This window comes from Camelus ferus, chromosome 2 (genome assembly GCF_009834535.1).
Source record: "Camelus ferus isolate YT-003-E chromosome 2, BCGSAC_Cfer_1.0, whole genome shotgun sequence".
In the NCBI taxonomy this organism is placed as follows: Eukaryota; Metazoa; Chordata; class Mammalia; order Artiodactyla; family Camelidae; genus Camelus; species Camelus ferus.
Window position 1 is genome coordinate 50,634,756 of NC_045697.1, and position 25,632 is coordinate 50,660,387.

Genomic DNA, 25,632 nt, shown 5'->3' on the forward strand with positions numbered 1-25,632 from the left:
TTCAGTTTTCTGATGGGTCAAGAAAAGTATTGATTTTCAGTTTGTCCAGCATTTTCTTGTTATAAGGACAAGAGTATTTATGTTGTTCTGGCTAGAGTTGGGCTTTGTTTAATTGGGTTGTTTTTATTTTCTTGATATTGATTTTTGATAGCTCTTTATATATTCTGCAAATATATGTTAGCAAATATATGCTTTGCAAATATTTTCTTCTAGTCTGTCTTTTTTTATTCTTTTAATATTTTTTGAAAAGCAGAAGTTTTGCATTTTGATGAAATCTAATTTATCAAGTTCTTGTTTCATATTCCTATGCAATCCAATTGCAACAGCCCCCATTTATTGAAAAGCACATCCTTTCTGCACTAATTTATCTTTCCACCATTTTCAAAAACCAATTGTTGATATAGGTATAGATCTATTTCTGGATTTTAAATTTTCTTCCATTCATCTGTTTTCCTATTTATTCCAGTACCACTCTGTCTTAATTACTGTAGCTTTATAATTAGTCTTTGAAAAATTTTAATTGAGGTATAACTGACATATAGTTTAGTTTCAGGTGTACAACATAATGATTCATTATTTGCATATATTACAAAATAATCACCACAATAAGTTAACATCCCTCCAATACACAGTCAAAATTTTTTTTCTTATGATGAGGACTTTTAAGGTGTATTCTCTCAGCAACTTTCAAATATGCAATACAGTATTATTAACTTTAGTCACCGTGCCATATATTACATCCCCATGACTTATTTTATATCTGGAAGTTTGTTGCTTTTGATTTTAAGACATTTGATTAGTCTTAAAATCAGGAAGTATTAACCTTTCAACACTGTTACTAATTTTCAAAGCTGTTTTAACTATTCTAGGTACTTTGAATTTCCATATGAATTTAGCAATCAGTTTTGTCAACTGCTACAAAAAACAATGCTGAGATTTTCATTGAGACTGTCTTGAATCTACAAATTAATTTGAAGATAACTGACATCCTAACACTAGTTAGTCTTTCAATCCATGAATACAATATATTTATTTACTTAGGTCTTCTTTAATTTCTCTCAGGAATGTTCTGTAGTTTTTAATGTACAAATTTTTCACATCTTTTGTCAAATTTATGCCTAAAGATATTATATTTTCGATGCAACTTAAATGTCTTTATTCACTTCAATATCTGATATCTGATGCTAACACACAGAATGGCAAGTGATATTTGCATATTAATCTTGTATCTTCTAACCTTGTTAAACTCATTAGTATTAATAGCCTTTCTTTTCCCCTAGGTTCCACTGGATTTTCTACATAGATGATCATGTTATCTGCTTTTAATTTTCTTTTTCTTGCCTTGCCTTATGTGTTGGTTAGAATCTCCAATACAATGTTGAATAGACATGGTTAAGAATGGACATTCTTAATTTCTTCCTGATCATATGAGGAAAATATTGTCTTTCATAATCAACTATGATGTTAGCTGCAAATTTTTCTTATCTTTGATTATGTTTTGTTACTAGTTTTTAGACAGCTTTTTATCAGGAATCAATTATGAATTTTATCAAATAATTTATCTCTAGCTATTGAGATAATCACATGACTTTTCATTTTAATTGGTTAATGTGGTGAAATACATTGTTGGACTTTCCAATGTTAAACCAATGTTGCATTCCTGGAATAAAAGTCTTGATAGATTTTGGTCATGATGAACAATCCCTTTTATATATTGTTGAATTTTATTTCTCAAATTTTGTTAGTATCTTTCGCATTTATGTTCATGAAGGATATTAGTTTGTAGTTTTCCTTTCTTTTATTTATTTGCTTATTTTTGGGTATTGGTAATTTTAGAATATAAACCACACATTAAATTGTTTTTCTTTGGGGTTTAATACCAATTACATCCTAAAATTATCTTACTAATAAGAAAAATATCATATATATTTACTCACATAGCTATCATTTCTAGTGCTCTTCATTCCTTTGTGTAGAAACATATTTTCATCTGGTATCATTTTTTTCTGCCTGAAGGACTTCCTTTAATATTTTTTTATAGTGTAGGTTTGCTGGTGATTGTTTCCCTAGCTCTGTCTGGATTCTATTCTCCCTAAATATCTAAAATAATATTTTATTTGTCTTTGTTTTTAAAGATATTTTCACTGAGTATAGAAGTCATTGTTATAGTTTTTTTTCTCTCAGTACTTTAAAGATCAAGATGCTCCATTGTCTTCTTACTTACATTGTTTCTGATGAGAAATCTGCTATTTCTTTCTTTTTATCCTCTGTATGTAATGTGACTTCTCCCCACTTGATGCTTTCAGTATTTTTTCTCTGCATTACACTGGTTTTGAATAATTTGATTATGGTGTTTTTACTGGTATAGTTTTCTTCATATTTCATGGGCAGGGAGTTTGTTGAGCTTGTAGATCTGCGGGTTTATAGTTTTCATCACATTTGTGAATTTTAATCTGAAATCCCAATCACTTGTGAAAGGATACTTATTTCTTACTCATGTAACCTCTGTTAAGATTCCCACTTCCCTCCTTCTTGTAATTGACAATCATCTATAATACATACCTTCCAGGATTAGTGCAACAAAAAGAGAAGTAGGGGTGGATGCTACGTAGCTTTTAACCATCTCAGTTCAGAATGGCTCAAAAAAAGTCACTTCTCCTCACAGTCCAGGAGCCAGAAGTCACATGGCCCCAGCCTAATTGCTAAGAGAAGCTGGGAAATGTAAGGGGATATGTGGATGTTTCGAAGAACTTTGTTTGCTGCACAAAAAAGCAGATCTAAAGCAGGGATTGACAGAACTGAAACAATTTCGGAGGGTGTGGCTAAAAAAGGCTCTCTGAGGCAGTGGCATTTAAGCCAAGACCTAAAGGTGGGAAAGAAGTCAGCACTGGTATGTTTAAAAGATAACCAATGTAGTTAAGAGGCCAGAGGCTAAAGCCCTATTCAAGTAATAAAATGTTATCCTACCGTGTTCTCTGTATAATAAATACTTAGGGCTACAGAAAGCTTTCTAGGGTCTGGGGTGTAAGATCCTCGCCAAATCTTGACCAGTGACAGAACTTACATACTACTCTCTTAGATGTAGAAGAATATGTAGAAGGATGAAACTTTAACGGAGGGGGAAACAAAAGCAGTGACTGTAAAACTACAGGGTTCATTCATTCCAGCAATAACATTCACTAGGAATCTACCAGGATGCAGGGTGGAATTCAGGAATAAAACGTTGACTGCAATCCCCCCCTGATATGGTGAAACTAATAGTCTAGTGGAAGAAACACATTACTAAAAAGTAATGAAATATTCTATGTGGAATTGTTCTGTGCACTCAGTCACAGAACTGGGGTTCCTCCCTAGAGAAAGGAGTAAAAATGCTATAACAAAGGTCAAGTCTAATTTAGAAACTATTTAGAAATAAACAGGAAAAAAAGCTCTACTAAAATGGAGTCTAGGGTGATGAAAATTTTCTACTCTGTTGAAAAACATTATACATAGAGTAGTAAGTATTCTGCATACACAAATTTCATAATCTCTCAAGAAAAGCAATCAAGACAAGGCCCTTTTATCCCCTCCAAATGAAGAATCAGGTTTTAGACAAATGCACATATCTGCATGCCCTAATTAGGTCAATACCCACATTTTTATGCCTACTAATTACTAGAAAATATTATCTTTGTTAAATCTACACTGTGAATTCTAACTCTTCTTACTCACCGTATCTGTATTTAATCCTTTAATCCTATATTTCATTCTAGTTTCTCTGATCAATCCTCTTACATAAATTGGAAGATTTAATCCTCAAAAGTTTCAAACTAACTGAAGGGAAACATTTGAAAAACAATTTTAGAAAAAGATAGATAAGCTAGATTAAGTTTTCCCATTCGACCTAATAAATTTTGTTCCCAGAGATAGAGGAGAAGTAGATTTCTTAGAAAGCAAGAAAATAAAAAGGGGTGGGTAAGCATCTCTTGGTGCTTGACTTGCAGTCTCAGCTGTAGGACTGTGATGAAGACTGAAAGAACACCAGAATTGGTTCTCCTGGCACTGCTCTGCTACCCGCTACTGCCGTGACGTTACACAAGTTTCTCAGCTCACTTAGTTTCCTTGACTATAAACCATGGATTTAAAAAAAAGTACCTACCACTGAGGGTTGCTCTGAGTGTTAATTACTTACTGAATATTGCTGGCAGTCATAAATGGTAATAGCTGTCAAGGAACAGTAGTCGTAAAACACCGCATCCAAATTGAATTGACTGATAATTGTTTTCTAGGCTTACATCTGAATGCTTTCATATAATTCATATAATTTGAACCCTTTTAAACCAAATTCACCCCGTGCCAAATCCCGCACTATGACAAATATTTATAGCAAATTTTCAGTGTGTTTCAAGCTTGTGGATATTATAATTCCCCTTTTGTTACTTTGGTCTGAAAAGAATGTCACTGGTCCCCAACTTTTAAAGACCATCATTCCCACTTTACTTTTCACAGTACGTACTGATACAGATACTTGTGGGAAGGGAATGTTGCCTAGCATTTTAGCAAAATAAAGTTGCTGCCCACCATCAAGCCAGCAGCCACTGCTGCTGCCCCACCCCCTGCCTGACAGTGTGCCCTGAGGAGAATTCAGGATGGAGAAAAACAGGAAACACTCTGTGTCCCGGGTACTGATGCTAGATAGTTAAGATGCATAGCTAAGGAATAATTTCAGTGAGCCCAGACTCTTGCATCTTCCCATAGAAAACCACTAAAGTCATTCACTTGCGATGTCTGGTTTTTGTGATTAGCAGTAAGCTTTTGATATTCAACTACATGTTTCCCACCCCCCTCCCCCAGCAAAAACTCCTAGATATCCTAGCTTCTTCCGTACCTCTTCTGAGCAGCTTCTCAGAGCTAAGAGTCTGTCTCCCAGGCAGTAGTCCTCAGAATGTTCCCAAATAAAACTTAACTCTCAACTTTTACGTTGTGTATTTTTCTTTGGTTGACATACTCTACAAATTATATTACTCTTAATATAATATCAGTTTAATAGATATAACTCAATAAAAGCTAAAAGCAAATAATGCCTAATTAGGAGAAAAAATATATATATAATGTGAATAGCAGACATCATTCTGGCCTTGACATGATGACGACTTACTGATACTGACAGAATCTGTGCTCAGTCGTGCAGGAGTAGGGAAGCAACCTCATATGACTGCTCTATTTCTCCCTCTTTGTAGGATCAGCTACAGGACAGACAGGCCATACGACTGTGGACGCACAGTTGCACCCTCAGTACTTCCAGTCCTGACCAGAGTCACACAGCTCCTGAGCATAAACATGGGTGTAAGCCTGTGACAGACTCATTATCACCAAATGGAGAACAGAATTCTCTCTCATTTCTTTGCTTTGTATCCAAATGAGATGCATGGAAACTGCTTGTATGCTCTCTTTAATCCTTATGCAAGCTAGTCCTCCAACATCAGGTTTCTAATTCTAATTTACAATTTCTTTTGCTTAAGATATTGTCCTAATTGTAAAAAATAATCTCCGATTTATATCACGAAATAATGTGGAATCCAGATGTTAACCGAATGACAAAAAATTAGAGGTAAAATCGACTAGAATCATTTCATTTGTTCATTTGCTCATCATTTCGTTGTAACAATCTTAGAAGACACGTACAGGAGAGGCTATTTCAACCACTTGCACATAGCCAACTGTTGGGGCTCAGGGTAGGCCACCCAAAAATATGCCTCAATGGCACATTAATTATTTTGAATTTGTTACTTAAGAAAGAGCCGTTGTAAGAGGGGACACTCTGACCCTCCTCTGTCCCCTTGAAAGGAGAAAATAAATCTCACATGAAAGGCACACTCCCTGCATCTGGGGGTAGGACACCCTTGTTGCCAGAGACAGGGAATTCAGGGCAAGAATCCTATGTAAATAAAGCTCGCGACGCCTTTAACTTACCACCTCAAGCCCAAATTCTGTTTAGTAGATGTCTTAGAAAGCTTTTAGATTTAGATTTTTCATGAATTAAGCACCCAAGGCCTAATTTTCTTTGTCCTGTCAATTCCTCACAAATGTATTATTTGTCTAAAAAGTATAAAAGCTGCCTGCTTTGGCCACTTCCTAGGTCACATGTCTGTGGGACCTCCATGTGCATAAATTAAAATTTCTTAAAAGTTTATTTATCTCCTGTTTATTTGTGTTGTGTATTAGTCCAGCCACAAGAACTCAAGAGAAGAAGAGGGGAGAATTTCCCCCTCCCCAGCACAATCTACCAAAATGACTAATGAGTTCCATGTCTTCTTAAAATATGCAGGTTGATGCCCGGGGCTTGCTGAAAGAATATCAGAAAGTAGTTAATAAGCTACTCCTGCTCCTACCAGTTGAATTTCATGATAATCAAGAGACAATTGTGTGTATTTCTCATCTGTTTTTGCCAGTTCTTTCACAGTAAATTATGAAATTTAATTTAAAACAGTATAAACAAACAATTATTTCTATGAAGACTAATTTGAATATTCTTGAAACACTCTTGAGAACTAAAAAGAATTAATAATGACTTAGATAAAAGCAAGACAGCTATTAAGATTGGGAGACATTTTAAAAATACAGATGTATTTTAGATATTTTTACCTCAAACTGAAAATTATAGGCAATGAATCATAGGTGTTATTAATGCCAAAAGATAGTGCAAAATTCCTAACAGTAGTTTCCAAAGAGTCTTGGACCTTGTAGGGAAGCACAGTTTGCCACCCCACAATGTCTCTTTGGCATGAGGATAATTTTAGGCTGATTATTTTTAAGAAACAGAAGACTCAGTAAGTCTGTCTTTTTGCCTCCCCTTTGGCTGCCTAAAGAATCTAGATAAAGGACCTGTTCCCAGAATAGAGCTACCACCAGAGATAACTGCAAAGAAAATGGGCCGGGGTGGTGGGGAAAACTCAGCAGGGTCTGAAGATCAGAGTCCATTTTGTGTCCATTGTCCTTACGTGGCCCAGCAAACATTTGTTTTTGCATCTGCAGGTGAACTGCCTTCCTCCCCTTTAAGGTCCCAAAGCACTACCACCAATGCCTTCTTTTCTCTTAGCTGAAGATGGTATTTAAGGTGAGGGCTTCAGCCATTTCAGCAAGTTACTCAGTTTTCCTGGGTCTCTCCCATGTACACATGTTATTAACTTTTGTTTCTTTTCCTCATGTTAATCTGTCTCATATCTATTTAACTCTTAGATCAGCCAGAAGAAACTAGAAGGGAAGAGGAAAATTTCTTCCTTCCCGACAACCTACATCAAAAGATTGGTGAATTAATATTTAAATGTTTTATGTTATAATGCTATGTTTAAGATAAAATGCCTTGTTTTATGATTTCCTACTTTATCCAACTTTTTCTATTAACCAAATTACATATCCCAGTGTAATGTAGGTGAATAGGTTAAGTAATACAGAAGAGTCCCCTCATCTGTAAGATGAAGAAGATAATTCCTACACATAAGGCTAGGCTGTTTTGAGGATTCAATAAAATTATCCATATAAAAGAACACCTGCCACGTAGTAGCACCTGTTACTCACCAGCTAACACTGACATGCGGTGAGAGTGGTAACATAATGGTAATGGAATGAGGGGCCAGTCTGCCTGGACTCACATTCCAGCTCCATTACCAGCTCTGTGAGCTTAGGGGCAGTTATCTAACCTCTCTGTGCCCCAAATCCCTCATCAGTAAAATGCATATAATAATAGCTCCACCTCCATAGGGTTATTATGAGGATTCAATGAATCAATAATGTAAAGTGCCTGAGACATAAATGCCTGACATAGTAAATTTTGGTTATTTTGTATATTATTGGCTTTTCAACTAGATATAAAATTGTCGTTTCTCAGAGAATCCAGATATTTTTTTATCACCATGTCCCTTTAGCTCTATGCTTCTCACTCTCAAACACAAGACTTGAGAAATTTCAGTACAGAGAGATCAACAGTGCCATCTAGTGGCAAATTGCTAATAAATTCAACAAAGAATATTGCCCATAAAGGGGTAAAATTTCTTACAGATATGAATTTAATTTTTAATTTCCAAATATTTGGAAAATTTTTACATGTTTACATGTTTTTATAACTATCTGAATGTATTTCAAATACAAGTGAAGGAAATTTAAAAACTGCAAACCACAAGAAGAAGATTGTGAGACAAATACAGTACCAAAAAAAAAAAAAAAAAAAAGATCTTGTTTTGCATGAGCCAAAAACTGGGCTTAAACCCAAATGCCAAAATTTTTGGGACAGATCTGTGATGTTAATTAAACTCCTGATATTTTCTAGACCTTAACTTCCTATGATATGAAATGAGTGTGCTGTACATGTTGAATGCCTTTTATAGTTGTAAAAGTAAGTGATAAATCACCATGCTAATTTTAACATGATGAGTCTATAGTATTATCTGTCAGAAGCATTTTTCTTGGGGGGAACCTTGATAACTTCTAAGATCCTTTCCAATTTTTTAATTTTTTTAAATCCCGCCATATCAAAAGAAAATAATTAAAAATGTGAGTTTTTGTTGTAATTTAAATAGCACAAATGTTATACACTGAGACAGTAAGTTATATTATTGCATAAATTAAAATATTAATACCATACAAAGATCCTAAGTAATATCATACAGCTCTACTTTCTGCAAGTCAAACTTACACAAGAATTCAAAACTGCACCAAACTACCCTAATCCATAATATTCAAGCAATCCTTGCTTTGCTCATTGAATATGCACGAATTTCAGAGCCACAATTCAGTCAAGCACCACCAGTCTTCCAGCAACACAGTTTGAATTTCAGTTATCATGGCATATTAACTGTGAGTGATTATATAAGCGCTGCCAGCTCTTTGGTCCACAAATCACTATGTAAGTAACAGATGCGCATCATGATCAGTGACTAACATGTCACTTCTTTCAGAGTCTGTCGGTGATTGATCACGGCACATCTGTTATTCAGTTCAAACACAGACAGTAAATCATACTGCCTCCTTGTCTCCCAGTGATAAACTCACATGACATTTCACAGAAGCGGATAATCAGAAGAGGGAATGAGCCTGCAAAGATGAAGTGCAATGAAGAAATAAAAGGCGATGTGAACAGAAGAACTGATGGTGGCACAGCAAAGACAGAAGAGACCTAGGCCAGCATAAAGGTAAGAACCATGAACGTAAAAAACAAGATAAACCTGCTTCAGTAGATTTCTACCTGAATGTAAACGGGCTGTACAAGAAGTAGGCCATGACCCCAGAATGCTGACACTGCACCCTTTGAAGCCACGTAGCTACGCAGCCACAGGAACGTAATGAGGACAAACAGATCCAAATAAATGAGGAATGTGCTTGTGACAAAAAGGACAACAACACCCCAGAGAAAGTGACACCAGAATAAAACCTCACATTAAAGAAACTCTCAGAGACAGTTCATGACTTCAAAAGTACAAAGGACAAAACAGAAGCTGATCCAAACTTGGAAAGGAATATGACAGTTCAACTCACCAAGGCACAGAAAAGATGCTTAGAAAAGAGCAAGCGTTCCACATGAAGAGTTATAGGATGAGAGGAAGGAAGGTCAAACTCCTCTTGACAAGACTTTGCCGATGAAATAAGACACTTTAATTCTCAATGTTTCTAATGTTTTAAATCATAGTGTACTTAATATTAGTTTTACTATTTTTTCATGTCCTTATACATTTGCAAACCACAGTAAGAGAGTTTTTGATGTTTTGAGAAAAATTTTAAAGGTCACAGAACAATAGCTATTTTCCCACTGATTTATTTAGATCGCTTTGACCAGCTGCAGCAGACATAGTCATTTCTATGTTCTTGCACTGCTGTGCAAAGCCAGAACTGCACGTGTTGCCAAAGCCTACATTTTTCTTTCACAATTTTCAGTCATTGTAAATGTAAGTCTTTCAGAAATTGTCACCTATTATATGCTAATACAAGAGCTAGTCCCCTTCTGAACATATTTTATAAATTACTTGAGGTGTCAGGATATAATGTTGAAAGGTGTCCTTGCTCCTAACCGAACCAGACACGTAGAAGAGCATTATGTACCTGGCAGTGGCAACTGAACTAATATACCACTGACTCTTGGGTCCATGTTCAACTGATCAGTTATGTCCAAAAGTTCTTCCTGAGAAACGTCCTTAGGTTTTAGAATGATCTCACTACAGATACCTGGAAGAAAAACAAGTACAGAAAGTCACTCGACTAACAAAGATGTGTTTTTCCATTAGTGATGTTTTACAGCGTGTAATTGGCTCCCTCTGCTCCCGTCCCATGGGAAGGAAAGGTCCTTCTACAAAAATGATGTCCGAAGCACCATCAGAAGGGATTTCTCAAATAGTGCAGATGTTTTCTCATGATTCACATGCATTCTTTAGTCCAGGACCCCATGTGGCAAATTGCGTTTATTGCCGATAAGCTACTGTCAGTGGATTTAAAGAGAATAAAAACACCAATACTGCCACCGCCACTACCAAGCCAAGTTGGACACAGTGCACTGGCCAGGTTTACCATGAGATTAAAGCAAATGTGACAAAAACAGGCCCTTTAAATGTAAAGTGTTGCTCTCACATTTCATCATAGGATCTGAAATCACACTGAATTGATTCAATAAGAAAATCTGAAGAAAAAGAATAAGAAATGAAAATAAACTTTGGTAACTAAATAATCTCTAATAATAATAATAATACATGTTATTCGAATAGCACTGAGTTGACAATTTTCATTCATAATTATCACACTTTGAAGTGAAACCAGAAAACATTATTTAGGAAAAAGCACAACTAAAACGCACGCCCACCTACAGCAGCGGCCGCTTTGACCTTCCTCCTGACGTAGGTGTGGCTGGCGGGGTCATCACCCACTAGAACGACGCTGAGGTGAGGCCTTCTGTTCCCAAAGGAAATCCAAGAGTCCACACCTTGCCGTATTTCTTTCTGGATTTGTTTGGCCATTTCAGTTCCTGAGATAATAACTGCATCATGTCTGTGGAAAACAAAGAGAGAAATGTAGTACTAAAAAGGCAATAAGGAACATTTGACCACATAAATTTAAGGTACAAGAGTGAACAAGACATCTTTGATTCCCCAAGTGAGCAACCGGAAATTGATTTTTTTCAAGTATATTCGACACATTCTTCAGGTTCAAAAATATATTATTAATTTTATGAAAGATTCCAACTAGGCTTTTTGGTTCTGCATTATAATCTATCTACAGTATACATTTCTTCATGACTCTCACTTCATGATTTTTTTTTTAAATTATCAAACTACATACTCAAGATCTGGACTAAAATATTGACGCTACTGAAGCCTCTGTTATTTTTTCAGAAGAGGCAGAGCAGCACAGTCTAGTTAAAACCAGCACCCATCTTCAAAGCCCCAGGCCATGGGGTACAGATGCAGCACCGTAGTCTTTTGACCCAAAGGCAAAGTCAGTTCACTTCTAATAGTATACCCTGTACAAGACCCCACAGTCATGAGCTCTGTACTACACAACTCTTCTAACGTACTCAAGGGAAAATGTTATTCCTCAGCTCCAGGACCACTGTGACAACAGCTGCCAGTCTTGCCATGCTCGTCATCGATCACAGTGGGGACCAGGCCAGTAAGCCCCACCCCCACACCATAGCATCACTTCTAATAGAAAAACTGTACAAAACTACCTGGCGGTTTATCAGTGCCTAAGGTGGTAAGAAACACTGTATGACAGATGACACATATCTATCTCTAGAAAGGCACAAAGAAATGCATTACAGGAAGACTTCCCTACTCTCCCTGACATCAGACTTGAAAGTAGTGAATTAATGTGGCTCCTACTGCACGTTTCGTTTTTAAAGATACCTGATAAAGTAACAGATGGTCCCTTCTTCCTGCTGCCCCTGTCCTTTCACTGTTGAAAGGCCTGATGAAAGCATGAACTGTATAGCACATGAGTATGACCCAAAATGCCAAATGCAGGTCAGTGAATATTGCGAAGAAGAGGAAAAGGAGGAAGAGGAGGAAGCAGAAGAAAAAGGGAGAAGAAGAAAAACCTTATGGCACCTTCATTTTTTCAAGTACCTGGACACTTTTTATTTTCTAACAAGATCAGGCATCATGAATACCAGCCAATACAGACATAATGCAGATTTGCTGCCCCTCAGGGAAGTCAACTCCCCTCTCTAATAGGCTGGTGTACACATACGTAGACTCAGATCAATACTCCATTTCAGTCTGGCACCAGTGATCCACAGCGTTCATCCAGATTTACACAATTTTGTTGCAAACAGTGTTCTGCTAAGAAATGATTCTGAAATGTGGTCTATGGATACATGTATCAAAATTGCCTGGGAAGCTTACTGAACTTGCAGATTCCTAGACCCCACGATCACACCCATGATTCAGAATCCATGGAGGGGGCCTGGGAATCTGCACATCTAACAGGTTCCCACAGGTAATTCTTGTACATGACCATGTTTGAAAATCATTTCTTCAGTTCAACACAAAAGTATATTTTAATAATAATCGTAACTGTGGGTAAACAATTTGAGCAAATAAAATGATTGGTTAGACATTACAATTATAAGTACACTCTACTTTTGATTTTAATTTTGTCTGCTTTTCACTGAAAATTTAATAGCTTTCAAGACATGAAAGGTCATTGTAAGTTCAGTGTACCAACCTTACTCCACTGTCCTAATTTTATAATAGCTTTATTAGGGTGTAACTGACATACAATATACTGCATATACTTAACGTGTACAATTTGATGTTTTAATGTGTGTATATACCTGGGAAACCATCACCAAAATCAGGAAAATAAACATATCCATCACCCCCAAAAGTTTCCTGGTAATCCTTTTTTAATCTCACCATTCCATCTGTCCCTGCCATGTCCCCATACAACACTGATCTGCTTTCTGTTGCTATATATTAGTTTGTATTATCATGAATTTTATAAAAATGGAATCATGCACTACATACTCCATTTTATCCAGCTACTTTGACTCAGCACAATTAAAATTCATTCATGTTGCTGCACATATCAGTAGTGCATTTCTTTTCATTGCTGAGTAGCTTTCCATTGTAACGACATACCAAAATGTGTATATCCATTTAATGGTTGATGGATATTTATGTTGTTTCCAGTTTTTAGTCATGACAAACAAAGCTGCTATAAACATTCATGGGCAAGTCTTGTATGCACATGCGCTTTCATTTCTCTTGAGCAAATATCTAGGAACAGAATGACTGGGTCATACGGTATGTTTAAATTTGTAAGAAACTGTCAATCTGTTTTCCAAAGTTGTATCATTTTACATTTCTGCAAGCAGTATACAAGAGTTCCAGTTGCTCCACATACTTGCCATCACTTGGTATGGTCAGTCTTTTAAATTTTGGACAATCTAGTGGCTATATGGCAGCATCTGACTGTACTTTTAATTTGCATTCCCCAGATGAATAATGATGTTGAGCACTTTTTTTCATGTGCTTATACAGCATCTGCCTATCTTCTTTGGTGAATTGTGTGATTTGAGTTTTTGCCCTTTAATATTGAATTTTGAGAGTTCTTCATATATCCTTGATTCAAGTCCTTTATAAGATATGTGATTTGACATATTTCCATTCTATTAACTGTGTCTTTGGATGCTAAGTTCTCAATTTTGATGTATTTCAATTAATTTTCCTTTTATGGTTTATGCTTTTGGTATTGTGTATAAGAAATTTTTTGCTTAACTCAAGGTCACATTTTCTCCAATGTTTCCTTATAGAAGTTTTATGGGTTTAGGTTACACATTCAGTTTTGTGATTTAGTTCTATTCCTAGTTTGATGAGGCTTTGTATCAGAATACTGTCAAATGCTTTTTCTGTGTCTATTAAGAAGATCATATAATCATATGCTTTTTTTGGTTTTAGTCTATTAATACGTTAAATTACATTGATTAATTTTCAAATGTGAAACCAACCTTGCAGTCCTAGGATAAACTTCCCACCTATCATTTCCAGATATTTTGGATTTCATCAAAATTTTAAGACAAAATGTTTGTACCTATGTACATGAGAGGTACTTGTAGATTTCCTTTCTTGTACTGTCTCTGCATGCTTTTGGTGTCAGGGTGATGCTGCCCTCAGGGAATGTGCTAGGAAGTATTCCATCCCCTTCAGATTTCCAGAAGAGTTTGTGTAGAATTCGTATTATTTCTTCCCTAAATGTTTGGTAGACTTCACCTGTGAAGCCATCTGGTCCTGGAGCTTTCTGTGTTGTAAGGTTTAAAACTACAAATTAATTTTTTAATATAGAGGGCTCTTCAGGTTATTTATTATTTCTTGAGTGAGCTTTTGTAGTTTGCCTTTGTACATTCTAGTAATTAGTATGTAATTACAATTATAGACTAAATCAAGTTAAGATAAAAATATATTCATTTTGAGTTTAAATTTTATTTTTCAGAACTAAGTAACAAACTTTTTCCACTATTTACTTTGAATTCCTGGTGCACATTTTTTAGTAATTCATTTAAGTAGAATTTTAATACTAAGAGAACAAGGACTCTTACATTAACAAATACGAAGGGCTGCAGACACTGCAAATAATTCAAGCATGACTCATTTATAAGGCAGTAAAAATTACTTTCTAAAAATTTATTGTCAGCAATATTCAGATAGGTAAAATACTCTACTATAGAAGCAAGTTTATCTGCTAATATACTAGAATTCACTCTTAAGAACATATATTTATATTTTAAACTATAAAGCCATCTGAGTTCTATGTTACATTTTATAGCATATGAATAGCAATACAGCTGCGCACACGTTTTATTAGCTGATTCTCTGTTAAACACAATGACTTATTCATGGGCTACTGTGAAACTGGCAATCACTGAGCATAAGTATCCAGGATACCGATGCCCTAGACTACTACAGAGCTGTGTCAACCTGAGGATGGTGGAGGTAACAATGGCGTAAACTGATTCATCACTTCCATGAAGACAGTCTATCTACAGATGAAACTTGACTACACCTTCTGTGTTGGGGTCTGAGGTGACAGGGCTTCCTTTACATCACAGCACTGACGTGCTAAGTCAGTTTGCTAATTACAGCTGAAATGGTAAAGCCTGGCCTCGCTGGTGTTTATGAGTAAACACGCATAAGACTCCCATCCAATTATGTATACGGACTTAGAGCATTTTCAGTAGCAACTGGTCCATTCCACTGATTCCCTCAGTCACTGCAGAGCCTTGCAACTCCGGCTCTGTGGGAGACGTGATATAAAGATAAATGAAGCAACTTGGGATTAGCGGAGGTCCAACAGGAGGATGCCTGTATCAGCTGATATGCTGGAAGGACTGGTAAACACACACATTCATAGCTCACATAAAAGACTTTAGTGCATAAGGAGATGAGATTTTTTTTTCAACACACATATTGGTGAAAAATGTTAAGTATCAGCAACAACCCAAATTTCCAGCCACAGAAGCATACAACTCCTAGGAATTCTCCCTGGCTCAAGTCTTGAATTCTGCCAATCCATTTTCCACACTGCAGCCAGAGTGATTTTCCAAATGGAATCATATCACTTCCCTCATTAAATCCACATGTCCAATTTTTATTAATTTAATAAATACATATTGAAATCAACTATATGCCAGGCACTATTCTAGGCACCAGGAATATAAATAATATGGAACAAATGGGCCACTTTCATGAAAATTATATTCCAGTTAGAGAAGACATAAGCAAATTTTTTAAAAAAGCAAATATTTAACATATCATATGTATAAACTGAAAGAAAAGGCATACCTGGAGGCCAGAATTACCATGTTACATAGGTGGATTAAGGTGTCACTTCTCTGATTAATCAGGTGGCATTGAAGGAAATGAAGGAATATGTTACGTGGTTATCTGGAGAAAAGAATTCTAGGCTAAATTAGGAAGTACACAGCAAGCATAAAAGACTTAAGGCAGGAGCATGCCTGGCATGTCTGATGAATAACAAGGAGGCCAGTGGCTGCAGTGGAAAGAACAAATGGACCAGAACAGGACATGAAGTCAGAGAAGTAGTGTGACATCAGATCACACAGGGTTCGACAGGCCTTCAGAAGGACATTTGCTTTTATTGTGAGATAGAAAGCTGTCTAGAGATTTTGAGGAGTGCCATTTCCTAATTTAGTGATAACTGGTTAAAATGCGGAGGACATACTCAATGGAAGGAAGGGGGGAAGCAGGGACACCAGTTAAGAGGCTAGTGTGGTATCCCAGGCAAGGGATGATGGTGGCTTGGACAAGGCGGATAGCAGTGGAGGTGCTAAGTAGCCTGATTTAGAATCTATTTTGAGGCTGGGGCCACTGGGAGATTAGGTGTAGGGTGTGAGAAAAAGAACACGAGTCAAATATGACTCCAAAATTTTTGACCTGAGAAACTGAAAAATGGGAGTTTTAACTCAAATCCAAATGTCCTGTGGCTTACACACTCCTGCATGAGCTTTCTTCAGCCTCACTGTGCTCACCAAGTCCCACACTACACATAGCTAAATCTCAGCTTATCAACCGCACCAGGTTCTCATTCCTGAGAATTCACTTGTACTATTCCCTCGACTTGAAACGTTGTTCTTCCTTAATACCTGAGAGTATTTTGCACATTGTATATGTTTATTAAATATCTGTGGAATTCTCAGACTTAAATTTTTATTATAATTTGCACAATTTGTATTTTTTACTATGCAGCCACTGAAAATAATTAACTATAAAAACATCAATATATGAAAATGTTCATTGTATAAAATTAAGTGAAGAAATTAAATGAAAGATTGTAGGTTCATAATTATAACTGTTAAAATGTGAATGCATATGACTAAAGATTAAAAGGGAATACATAAAATAAAATGGTGAAATAGGTAGTATTCTGGATATTTATCTTTCTATCTTAAAATATTTTAAATGTTATCAAATAGATCTTGAATTATATTAAATGAGTAGATGCAAAACATAAAACACATGAAAAGAAAACAATTATAGTAAAATTAAAAACCTTGTCATCCAGTTTAAGAAAAATAGTATCATCATCACTGAAATTGTCTATATAACCCTCCCCTACCAAAAACTTTTTCCTTTCTCATAGAGTTAAATATGATCCTGAAATTTTGGTTTATAATTCCATTGTTCTTTTTTACCATTTAACCTAATGTTTCTATCTCTAAACATTAAAAATATAATATACATTATTATTATAATAATATACACCGTATATACTATGTGTGATAATTTATAATATACATGATCTACATGACATCTATCACATTTATATATGTATATAATATGAAATATGAGAATATTTCACTAACGTTTACACCCAGGAATAGAATTGCGGGATTATAAGATCATTTATGTATGTTCAATTTATGCCATCTTGTTTTCCAAAGTGATTGCACTAGTTCACAAGTCCACCAGTAGTATTTAAGAATTTCTATTGCTCTACTTCCTTGATTTTGTCAAAGCTTTTAATTTAACCAATTAGTTAATGGAATTTTGTTGTGATTTTAATATGCATTTCCCTGATCACTACAGGTTGGGTATCTTATAGGTTTAATGGCCATTTGGCATTCCTCTTGATGGAATGCCTGTTCATCTCTTGACCATTTTTCTAATGAATTATTAGCCCATGCCTAATTTGAAGTAGTTATTTATGCATTCTGAATATTAATCTTATATTAGTTATATCTGTGTATCAAGTATCATAGTATGTGGCTTGTCTTTTCATTTATTAAATGGTTACTTTTGATGAGTTCTTGATTTTAATGTGAAACTCAACCATCTTTGCCTCTAGTGTCCACTTTTTGTCTCTTAAGAAAATCTCCACCATTTCTGACACAATTTCTTTTACAGAACACAACAGGACTCAGTTAAGACAGACTGGCTAAGGAATTGTCAGGAACTTTCTGAGATTCTGTATAGGCTAGACCTAAAAATCCCACAGGGTTTAATTAAAATATCTATAAAGAGCTTCTGCTGAGCCTTGATTAGGAATCTCTGATTTATGCCCCCATTACTCTCAAAGCAGGAATCCCCACTCTAGTATTCCTGATAGGGGGTCAGCTACTTTCCATATAAGGAAACCTGTGAAGCATATGTGCTAGAAACTGGTCATAGGACTCTTTATCCATAATAATGTGCAAATAAGCTAGAATCTACCAAATAAAGTATAAATTGATAACAAATTAACAAATATTGTACATATAAACAGTTTTGTAACTTAATTAAAAAACTTTTGTGAAGTTTATATTGAATACAAAAAAAATTTCATCACAGCAGAATGTATTCTCTTTATTCCCTACATCAGATTTTAGAAATGTATTTAAAAATCTATTTTGTAAATGAGTCCAAAAGACCTAAAAGCGTTGCATTTTATTCAAAATTTGTTGAAAATTGTTAATCAATATATTAAAAAAAAATAGACCAAGGCAGATGGGACTTCAGATTTGAAACTTTTAGTGAGTTGCAATCACTGAAATCAAAGCTTACAAACAGAAATGTTTCCCTTCAAAAGCAAGGGAAACACTGAACTAATTAAACAATGATGGCTCAAATAATATACAAGCGATTTTGAAATTCTATTGTTGTGTGTTGAATTGTGACCCTAAGAAGGTATGTTCAAATCCTAATCTCTGGTATCTGTGAACTTTTCTGGAAATAAAGTATTTGCAGATGTAATTAAGATGGAGGATGAAGTCATACCGGCGTGGACCATTAATCCAGCATGACTGCCGTCCTTGTAGGAAGAGAAGACACAGGCAAGAGAGCCATATGACCACAGAGGCAGGGGTGGAGTCCCACAGTTATAGACAAGGAAAACCAAGGACTGCCAGCAACAACAGGCTAGAAAAGCATGGTCCTGCCAATACGCTGGTTTCAGATTTCTAGCCTCCATAAATGTGAGGATACATTTTTTGTTGTTTTAAGCTGATGGGGTTCAGGGCAAGTTGCCCCAAGATGTGCCACACACATTATTTCATGCTGAAACAAGCAAGGGCCAAAAGACTCAGGAATAATGTTTGAAATTCCTCCTAAATGCCTAAGAGAATTTAAGATAGGAGGCCTGGTTCAGGAAGGTGCTGTCACCACAGATAACCATGGTACAACCACAGATAAACATAGTAGAGTATGAACTAGGTGTGGTAGACAAGGAGGAAGCTGGCAAGACCCATTTGATCAAAGTCTTTTCTGTGTCCCACTGTCTCTAGATGACCCAGCAAACATTTAACAAACAGTAACTCTTCACCTTCCTTACTTCTCTTTTCCCAGACCCTTACCTTCTTCTCCTTAGTCTAGAATAACATACAAACCTCATCTTGCCTTACTGTCTTAGGAATTCTCCATGTTTATGTGAATTTCCCATACGTACATAATAACCTTGATTTTCTCCTGTTCATCTGTCTTATGTCATTTTAATTACCAGCTCAAGGAACTGAGAGACAAAAGAGGGGAATATCGTCTCCTCCACAAAGCCATCTAGTTTGCGGTACTTTGTTTATGGTAGACTTAGTAAACAAATACATCTACAATCCAATTTAAAATGTTCTAATTGTGGGAAGAGCTTTTGATAAAGTTCCTATTTTTCACTGAATAAATTTATAGTTTGTAATTTAATGGAATACAACTGAGAAGACCTATCATTTACTGCATCTATAAATAATAAAATATTTTAAATCATAAATAGGCACAACTTATTTGATAACTTTTATCTTAAGTATTTGTCAAAGAAAGGTACTTTGAAAGAAGACATGCAGATAGCACCTGTGAAAATTACTTAGGTTGAAATATCTTCACATTCAATATTTTAAAAACTAGAATTGAGACTATGTTCCCTTTAGCAGTTTGTTCTGCGTTTACCAGGTGCTTTAGCATCTGCAGAGACAGTATTTTTAAAACCATAAAAATACTACTGTCTAAAGAAAAGAGTAATTAAGAAAACTGCAGCAAATTTAACTTCTTTTTTTTTTTCAGAAAAGTATCAGAAACTAGGTGTTAAAGGAAGATATGGCTAAGAAACTGATTCAAGTTTGGTTGACCCCTGAGCAAAATGTGTTTGCACTGCGTAGGTCCACTTGTTCTTAGATCTTTTTCACTAAAAAGGTACCACAGTGCTACATGATTCCCAGTTGGTTGAATCTGAGGATGCAGAACTGCAAATACAGAGGGCCAACTGTGAAGGTTTCTGACTGTGTGGAGGGTCAGCATCCCTAACCTCTGCATTGTTCAAGAGTCAACTGCATGGGAATGTGCACCAAGAATGTGTCACATGTTAAAAGTTAATATTTGCTTAGTTAACACAAACATTTAAGGGTATTAATAAAAATTAAGATAAAAAACTTAAACTGTCTTAATGTATAAGGATGTAAATTACCTTTTAAAAATGTTAACTTTGAAAATAGTTTTGAATAGAATTATTTTATAGGTTGCCTAATATAAATCAATAAATGTTCTAAATATGTAACTTTCATCACTTTTTACTCTTAAAAATTTGCTGGTTTCATCAAAAAATTATATAGTCACATTGCCATTAATACACATCAAAAGTGAAGTCAATTTGACCCCTTAGATAGCTTTCATACAAGGCACCCTGTCATTACTTGCTCAGGTGACATTTCCTAAAAAGGCAGAAATGTTGCAAGTCACCCCCAGAGAAGGCAGGACTTCTCTTTAGCACTTTATTCTCTTTCAGTACTTTATTCTCACCCCATTGCTAGGCTAGCACTAAGTGTGACTTCATTAGGAGGCAATAAATCAGAGTGGAAGGCGGATGGGAGGAGGTTAGTAGGGCAACACAATTCAGTACAAATTACTCACCCAAAGCCAGAAGTCCTGAGTCCCAGCCCTGGTTCACCCTTAGTAGCTATAATGAAATTGGACAAGTCACTTAACTGCTCTCAAAGGCTTGCAATTTCCTCATCTATACAATGGGAATGTTCTCTGTTGACCTTACATAAGAGAATTTGGCTAAGAGTTGATTGGCTGATTTGTAAAAATGGCTCTCTCTCCTAGTTTCTGTTAAGTAACAGATGGACACCTGTTCAGAGAACCAAAAGTAATTATGGCACCAGAAAGCCATCAGCATTTAGCGCTGTTTCTAAGAGCTTGATTACTTACCTATACTTTCCAGAAAATAAATTGTAACCATCCTAATCTATGGTTACTAAAACTAAATGAAGTGTTTAATTAACTAAAGCAAAGCAGTAAACAGGAGAGAAAAAAATCAGGACCTTCCTGTGTATCAAAACATTCCTTTACAAAATAGTAAAGTAACAGCAAATAAAATCTACCCAAGATCAAGAGTGTATCTAATTTGTATACTTGACATTTTGCTTCTGCATCTACGTTTTAATCTCACTTTCAACCACAACTTTAATTAGAGCTGCAGTAAATGGTTTTATGATCTACAAAGATGAAAAAGCCTAATACAATCATGAGCAATTTAAACATCTCTGCAGGTCTTAACAGTTTCATTGATATGAAATCCAAAGGAACCAGGGTAAAACTACACGTGGAATAAAACCAATCACTAGTACTAGGGAGCCTTTTGAAGTAAGTGAATGTTTTTAAAGTAAAAGAATACTTAGGAAGGTTAAGTTTAAGGCCTTTTAAAAACATTCATTTCATATCCTAAATACTATCTTACACTGTGAAGTAATTTTATCAGGAATTATACTTCTGCAAACCAATACAATGTAAAGCAAGTTCTTTTCATTAAGTATGACTGATATTCAGTTTTGTAACTTAACTCTTCCAGGGCCCTAACTTGTAACTTGGAACATCAGTAGCTACCTAAACACACATACTTTTTCAGAAAAATCTTAGATGCTAAGCTTTATACCATAAGAATCCTTGGCAGTCTGTTGAACCCTATGGACACCTTCTCAGAACAATCTTTTTAAATGTTTAATATAGGATATACAGGTTTACAAGGAAGCCAGTTTTATTGAAATACTGTTATCAAACATTTTTTTAAAAGCATTAAATAAAAGGATCTAGTAGCAAGTCTAATAACTACCATAATACCAGAGTAGTGGTGAGTGTGTATGTTTTGAGATCTCTGCCTCAACTCTGTGATATTAAAATATCTGTATTTTTACTGGAAACCTCACAAGTACTGCTAATACTACTGTGGTGTGTTGCCAACATTCATAATTGAAGAAAATGCTAAATTTATCATAGGTTAGTGACCTGCCATCTAAGTTTAAGGAGGTCTAAATTCTTCTCATGCAGTCCCAGGTTACCTGGCGGTGAGGGAATCTGACAGTATTTAATATCTATATGCAAAATTAGTTTTCTTGACTCACAGGAGTTCTATGAGATTTAATAAATGTTTTGAAAAAGAGGAAAAGCAACAGTGAGATATGACAACAATTATAAATTGCATATAGAGTAAAGCACTGGGTTGCGTGCAGCTTCATATCCTGTCGTCACTATTTCTTGTGTTATCTTGGACAAGTTATTTAATTTCTCTATGTCTCAACCTGTTCTCAATCTGTTAATTGGGAATAGTAACAGTGTCTACTTCCTTCAGTTGTTGTAAGGACAAAGGACATACTGTATGTGAAAAATCCCATCAAAGTGCTTAACACAGAGTAAGGGATCATTAAATATTAAGAATTTTTCAACAACACAACTGGATTACTTAAAGGCAAGATGATATTCATTGCAAAGTTAATGATAAACAGCCAAGGGGGTGGGGCGGAAACATTTGTTTTAAACTATAATATGCCCCCACTTTAGAATTATGAATCTTTGAATAGTCTCTTAGCTCTAGGCATACCCTTTAATAAAAGTAATTATAGAAACTTATATAGAAAGTGAACAAACCTGGTTGGTATGACGTTGACAAGAACATGACCTGAATCTCAGAGTAAATTATTTCATGTTTCAAGGACTAGACATTAAACAACAGCAAGATGGTTATGTAAGTTATGGCCAATTGACTTAATATAGATGATGCAGCTAATAAAATGTTAGCAAAAACAATGGCAACACAGAAATGGTGAAACATTTAGGTTTGAAATCTAAAATGAAATAAGAACTGCTTGGAAATCAAAAATTGTAACCAGCTAGCTATCATATCTCATTCTCTTTAGAACATGTAAGGCATTACAATAGGAAAACCACTCTATAATATTGCCAACAAAATAAAACATGATTTTAAGAAACTGCCTTTGCTAGTCATTGGGACTAACTCTATCTTGGCTGAAATCAGGTTACGGAAAATCACCTTTAGTAATGGTCCTAACTGGAATCTGGGCCCTTCAAGCTTCACAAGAGGATAAAAAGATCTTTAAATCAAATAATTCTATGGCAGAGAGAGAAATACTGAGTAAGCACTAGAGGGGAGAGTCTAAAGGAAGCTGAACAGCCTTACTGATAAATTTTGTTTTTTAATTATTAAACACCCCACTCTACAAATCATGATTATTTAAACAACATAAACCGGAGTCTCTTACTAACTCCAAAAATATGGTTTTTTTTTTAAATGCCAGCCTAGCTATAAAAATTATAAAGCCATTAGCAGTGAGATAAAAAGAAAAGGTGAGGCTTCTATAAAGAGCTGTCGGTCAGCATACAAGATTTTACAAATACTAAAAGGAATCAGCAGGAGAGGAAAAATAAAGAGAATCTGGCAAATGAATGATTTTTGCAATCACTGAGCAACAGGATAAACATGGAACAAATGCTTGGGCTATCCATTTAGTTACTGAAAATGAATTCAGATAGGAGGATCTAAAGTGTAGGATCTGGGGAGGTCCCTGTTGTAGGACACCTGCAAATCTGCTTACAGCATGGCCTGAATGTGCGAAGTCTATAACCTCACCTCCAAATGGGACAGGCTGCTACCTGGCTCCATACACTGAAAAGCCCTATGCCAAAGACTTCATGTGATGTTTATAACCCAAGGATATTTTTATTTATAAATCTCTCGTACAAAAAGGAAAAATGGAAAAAATTCGATCACTAAGAATGTTTTAACTTTTTGGCTGTTTAGGTAATTCAAGAAACAATAAGCTGCAACAAAAAGAAATAAATAGCTTATTTATTTCTATGACATTAAATATATTTTCTTCCAGTTAATAAGATCTAATTTCTCTTGAGAAAATAGGAAAAAAAATAATTGCAAATTTTAAAGGGAAAACCATTGAGAGGTTAATATTAAAAGATACTTCAAGATTCTGTACCTTTCAAATTTTGCCAAACATTATTTATTGAAATTCTGCTTATTAAAAAAACTCTCCCACTAAAAAAGTATTTATATGTTCAACTATTATAGGTATCTAATTAGTCAAAAATATGAAAAAATGATCAAAGTTTTTTTTCATTATTCATTTAAGGTGCTATAACTCAGAAACTGGTAATAAATCGGTTGATTGAAAACAGTATCACTGGGGAAAGAGCTTATAAAACTTAAAGACAATTTAACACTAAGGTTCAAATTTCAAGTCAGTAGGAATGATATCAGATTTTAAAAACACTCACTATGAAGAACTAGACAACTAACGTGTCACTACATATCAGAAAAAAGATGACTGAGGATGGGGACAAGTGGGGAGGCAGACAGTGGTGACCTCTGGAAGGAATCTCTTCTCTCTGCTGGTCCTAGAAGAGAAAAGAGACACCAATAAGCATCAACACACTGTCCGAATTCCTCCCCACCCGAGACCCACCAGTCCACAGGTGTTTCTCAACCTTACAGCCAACCTCACCTTCATATATGGTATTCAACACCAAGAGGACATCAAAAACACCACCTAATACTAACTTAACTGGTGCTGCCTTGAAAAAGTAAAAACTATCAAAAGTATTATTATTTTATACAGTTATAATTTGTATTAAATAGGGCTGAAACCAGCTGGGTTGAAAGTAATACTTCTTTATATTAAAAATAGCTTTCCAAAACTACTGCACTCAACTATTTTAAATTATAAAGAGGCCATTAATTTAATTTTTAAAAATCTGAATTTTCTGTGTGTGTGTGTGTGTGTGTGTGTGTGTATGGATATGTGTGGCAGCAAGTGGCTACAATGAAATGTTGGGGTTGTAACTATTGTGGCTCCCATTCAATGTACATGGAGAAGATAGGGTGTTGGGGTCGTTTATTTACATTAGCTAACAAAGGGAAGTTAACCAGCTATACAATTTGAAAAAGGTTATCTGCACTCTGGAAAGAAGCCCAAAAATAACTGAAATTCAAAAAATAATTATCGAAATAAGAGTGACTATAGTACATAATTCCTTCATTTCTGTAGAACAAATAGAATTCTACAGAATCTTTTCCTAGGTAGTAGAATTGATAGTTCCAGACCAACTGGACAATTTTTTCAGACACTGAGAGCTTCCACAACCAGAACTCTGAATCTCTGTTATTTTCTCACATATACTTGAGAAAGACAAGTAGTAGTCACTATAAACTATGTCCAAAGTAAACCCCACAGGAAATACTGTTTTTAATATCAGTCACTCAAGACTAAGGTCCAAAATATACACAATGGGGGAGTTAATTTAAGTTAAATAAGCAGTAGCTCTGTCTTTCCACATTACTGATCATTACTTTCTTCCAGGTACAATGCTGAGCACTGGGGATACAAAAAGATGA

The 25,632-nt window shown here is 35.3% G+C and overlaps 1 protein-coding gene across 11 annotated transcripts in view; it reads right to left on the reverse strand.

Annotated features, from left to right (window-relative positions):
• The window catches only part of MTHFD2L (methylenetetrahydrofolate dehydrogenase (NADP+ dependent) 2 like), a 115,144-nt gene that overhangs the window by 88,305 nt on the left and 1,207 nt on the right, over positions 1 to 25,632 (reverse strand). For 4 of the 11 annotated variants that reach the window (XM_032457994.1, XM_032457995.1, XM_032457996.1 and 1 more), the window contains exons 2-3: positions 10,823 to 11,007; positions 10,072 to 10,194 (exon numbers count right to left, since the gene is read on the reverse strand). In XM_032457994.1, the coding sequence (XP_032313885.1) occupies positions 10,072 to 10,194; positions 10,823 to 11,007 (308 nt within the window). Of the gene's footprint in view, positions 1 to 10,071; positions 10,195 to 10,822; positions 11,008 to 20,843; positions 20,890 to 22,856; positions 22,874 to 24,218; positions 24,636 to 25,632 lie in introns of those variants that run through there. The other 7 variants (XM_032457997.1, XM_032457999.1, XM_032457998.1 and 4 more) reach the window with 7 other exon arrangements.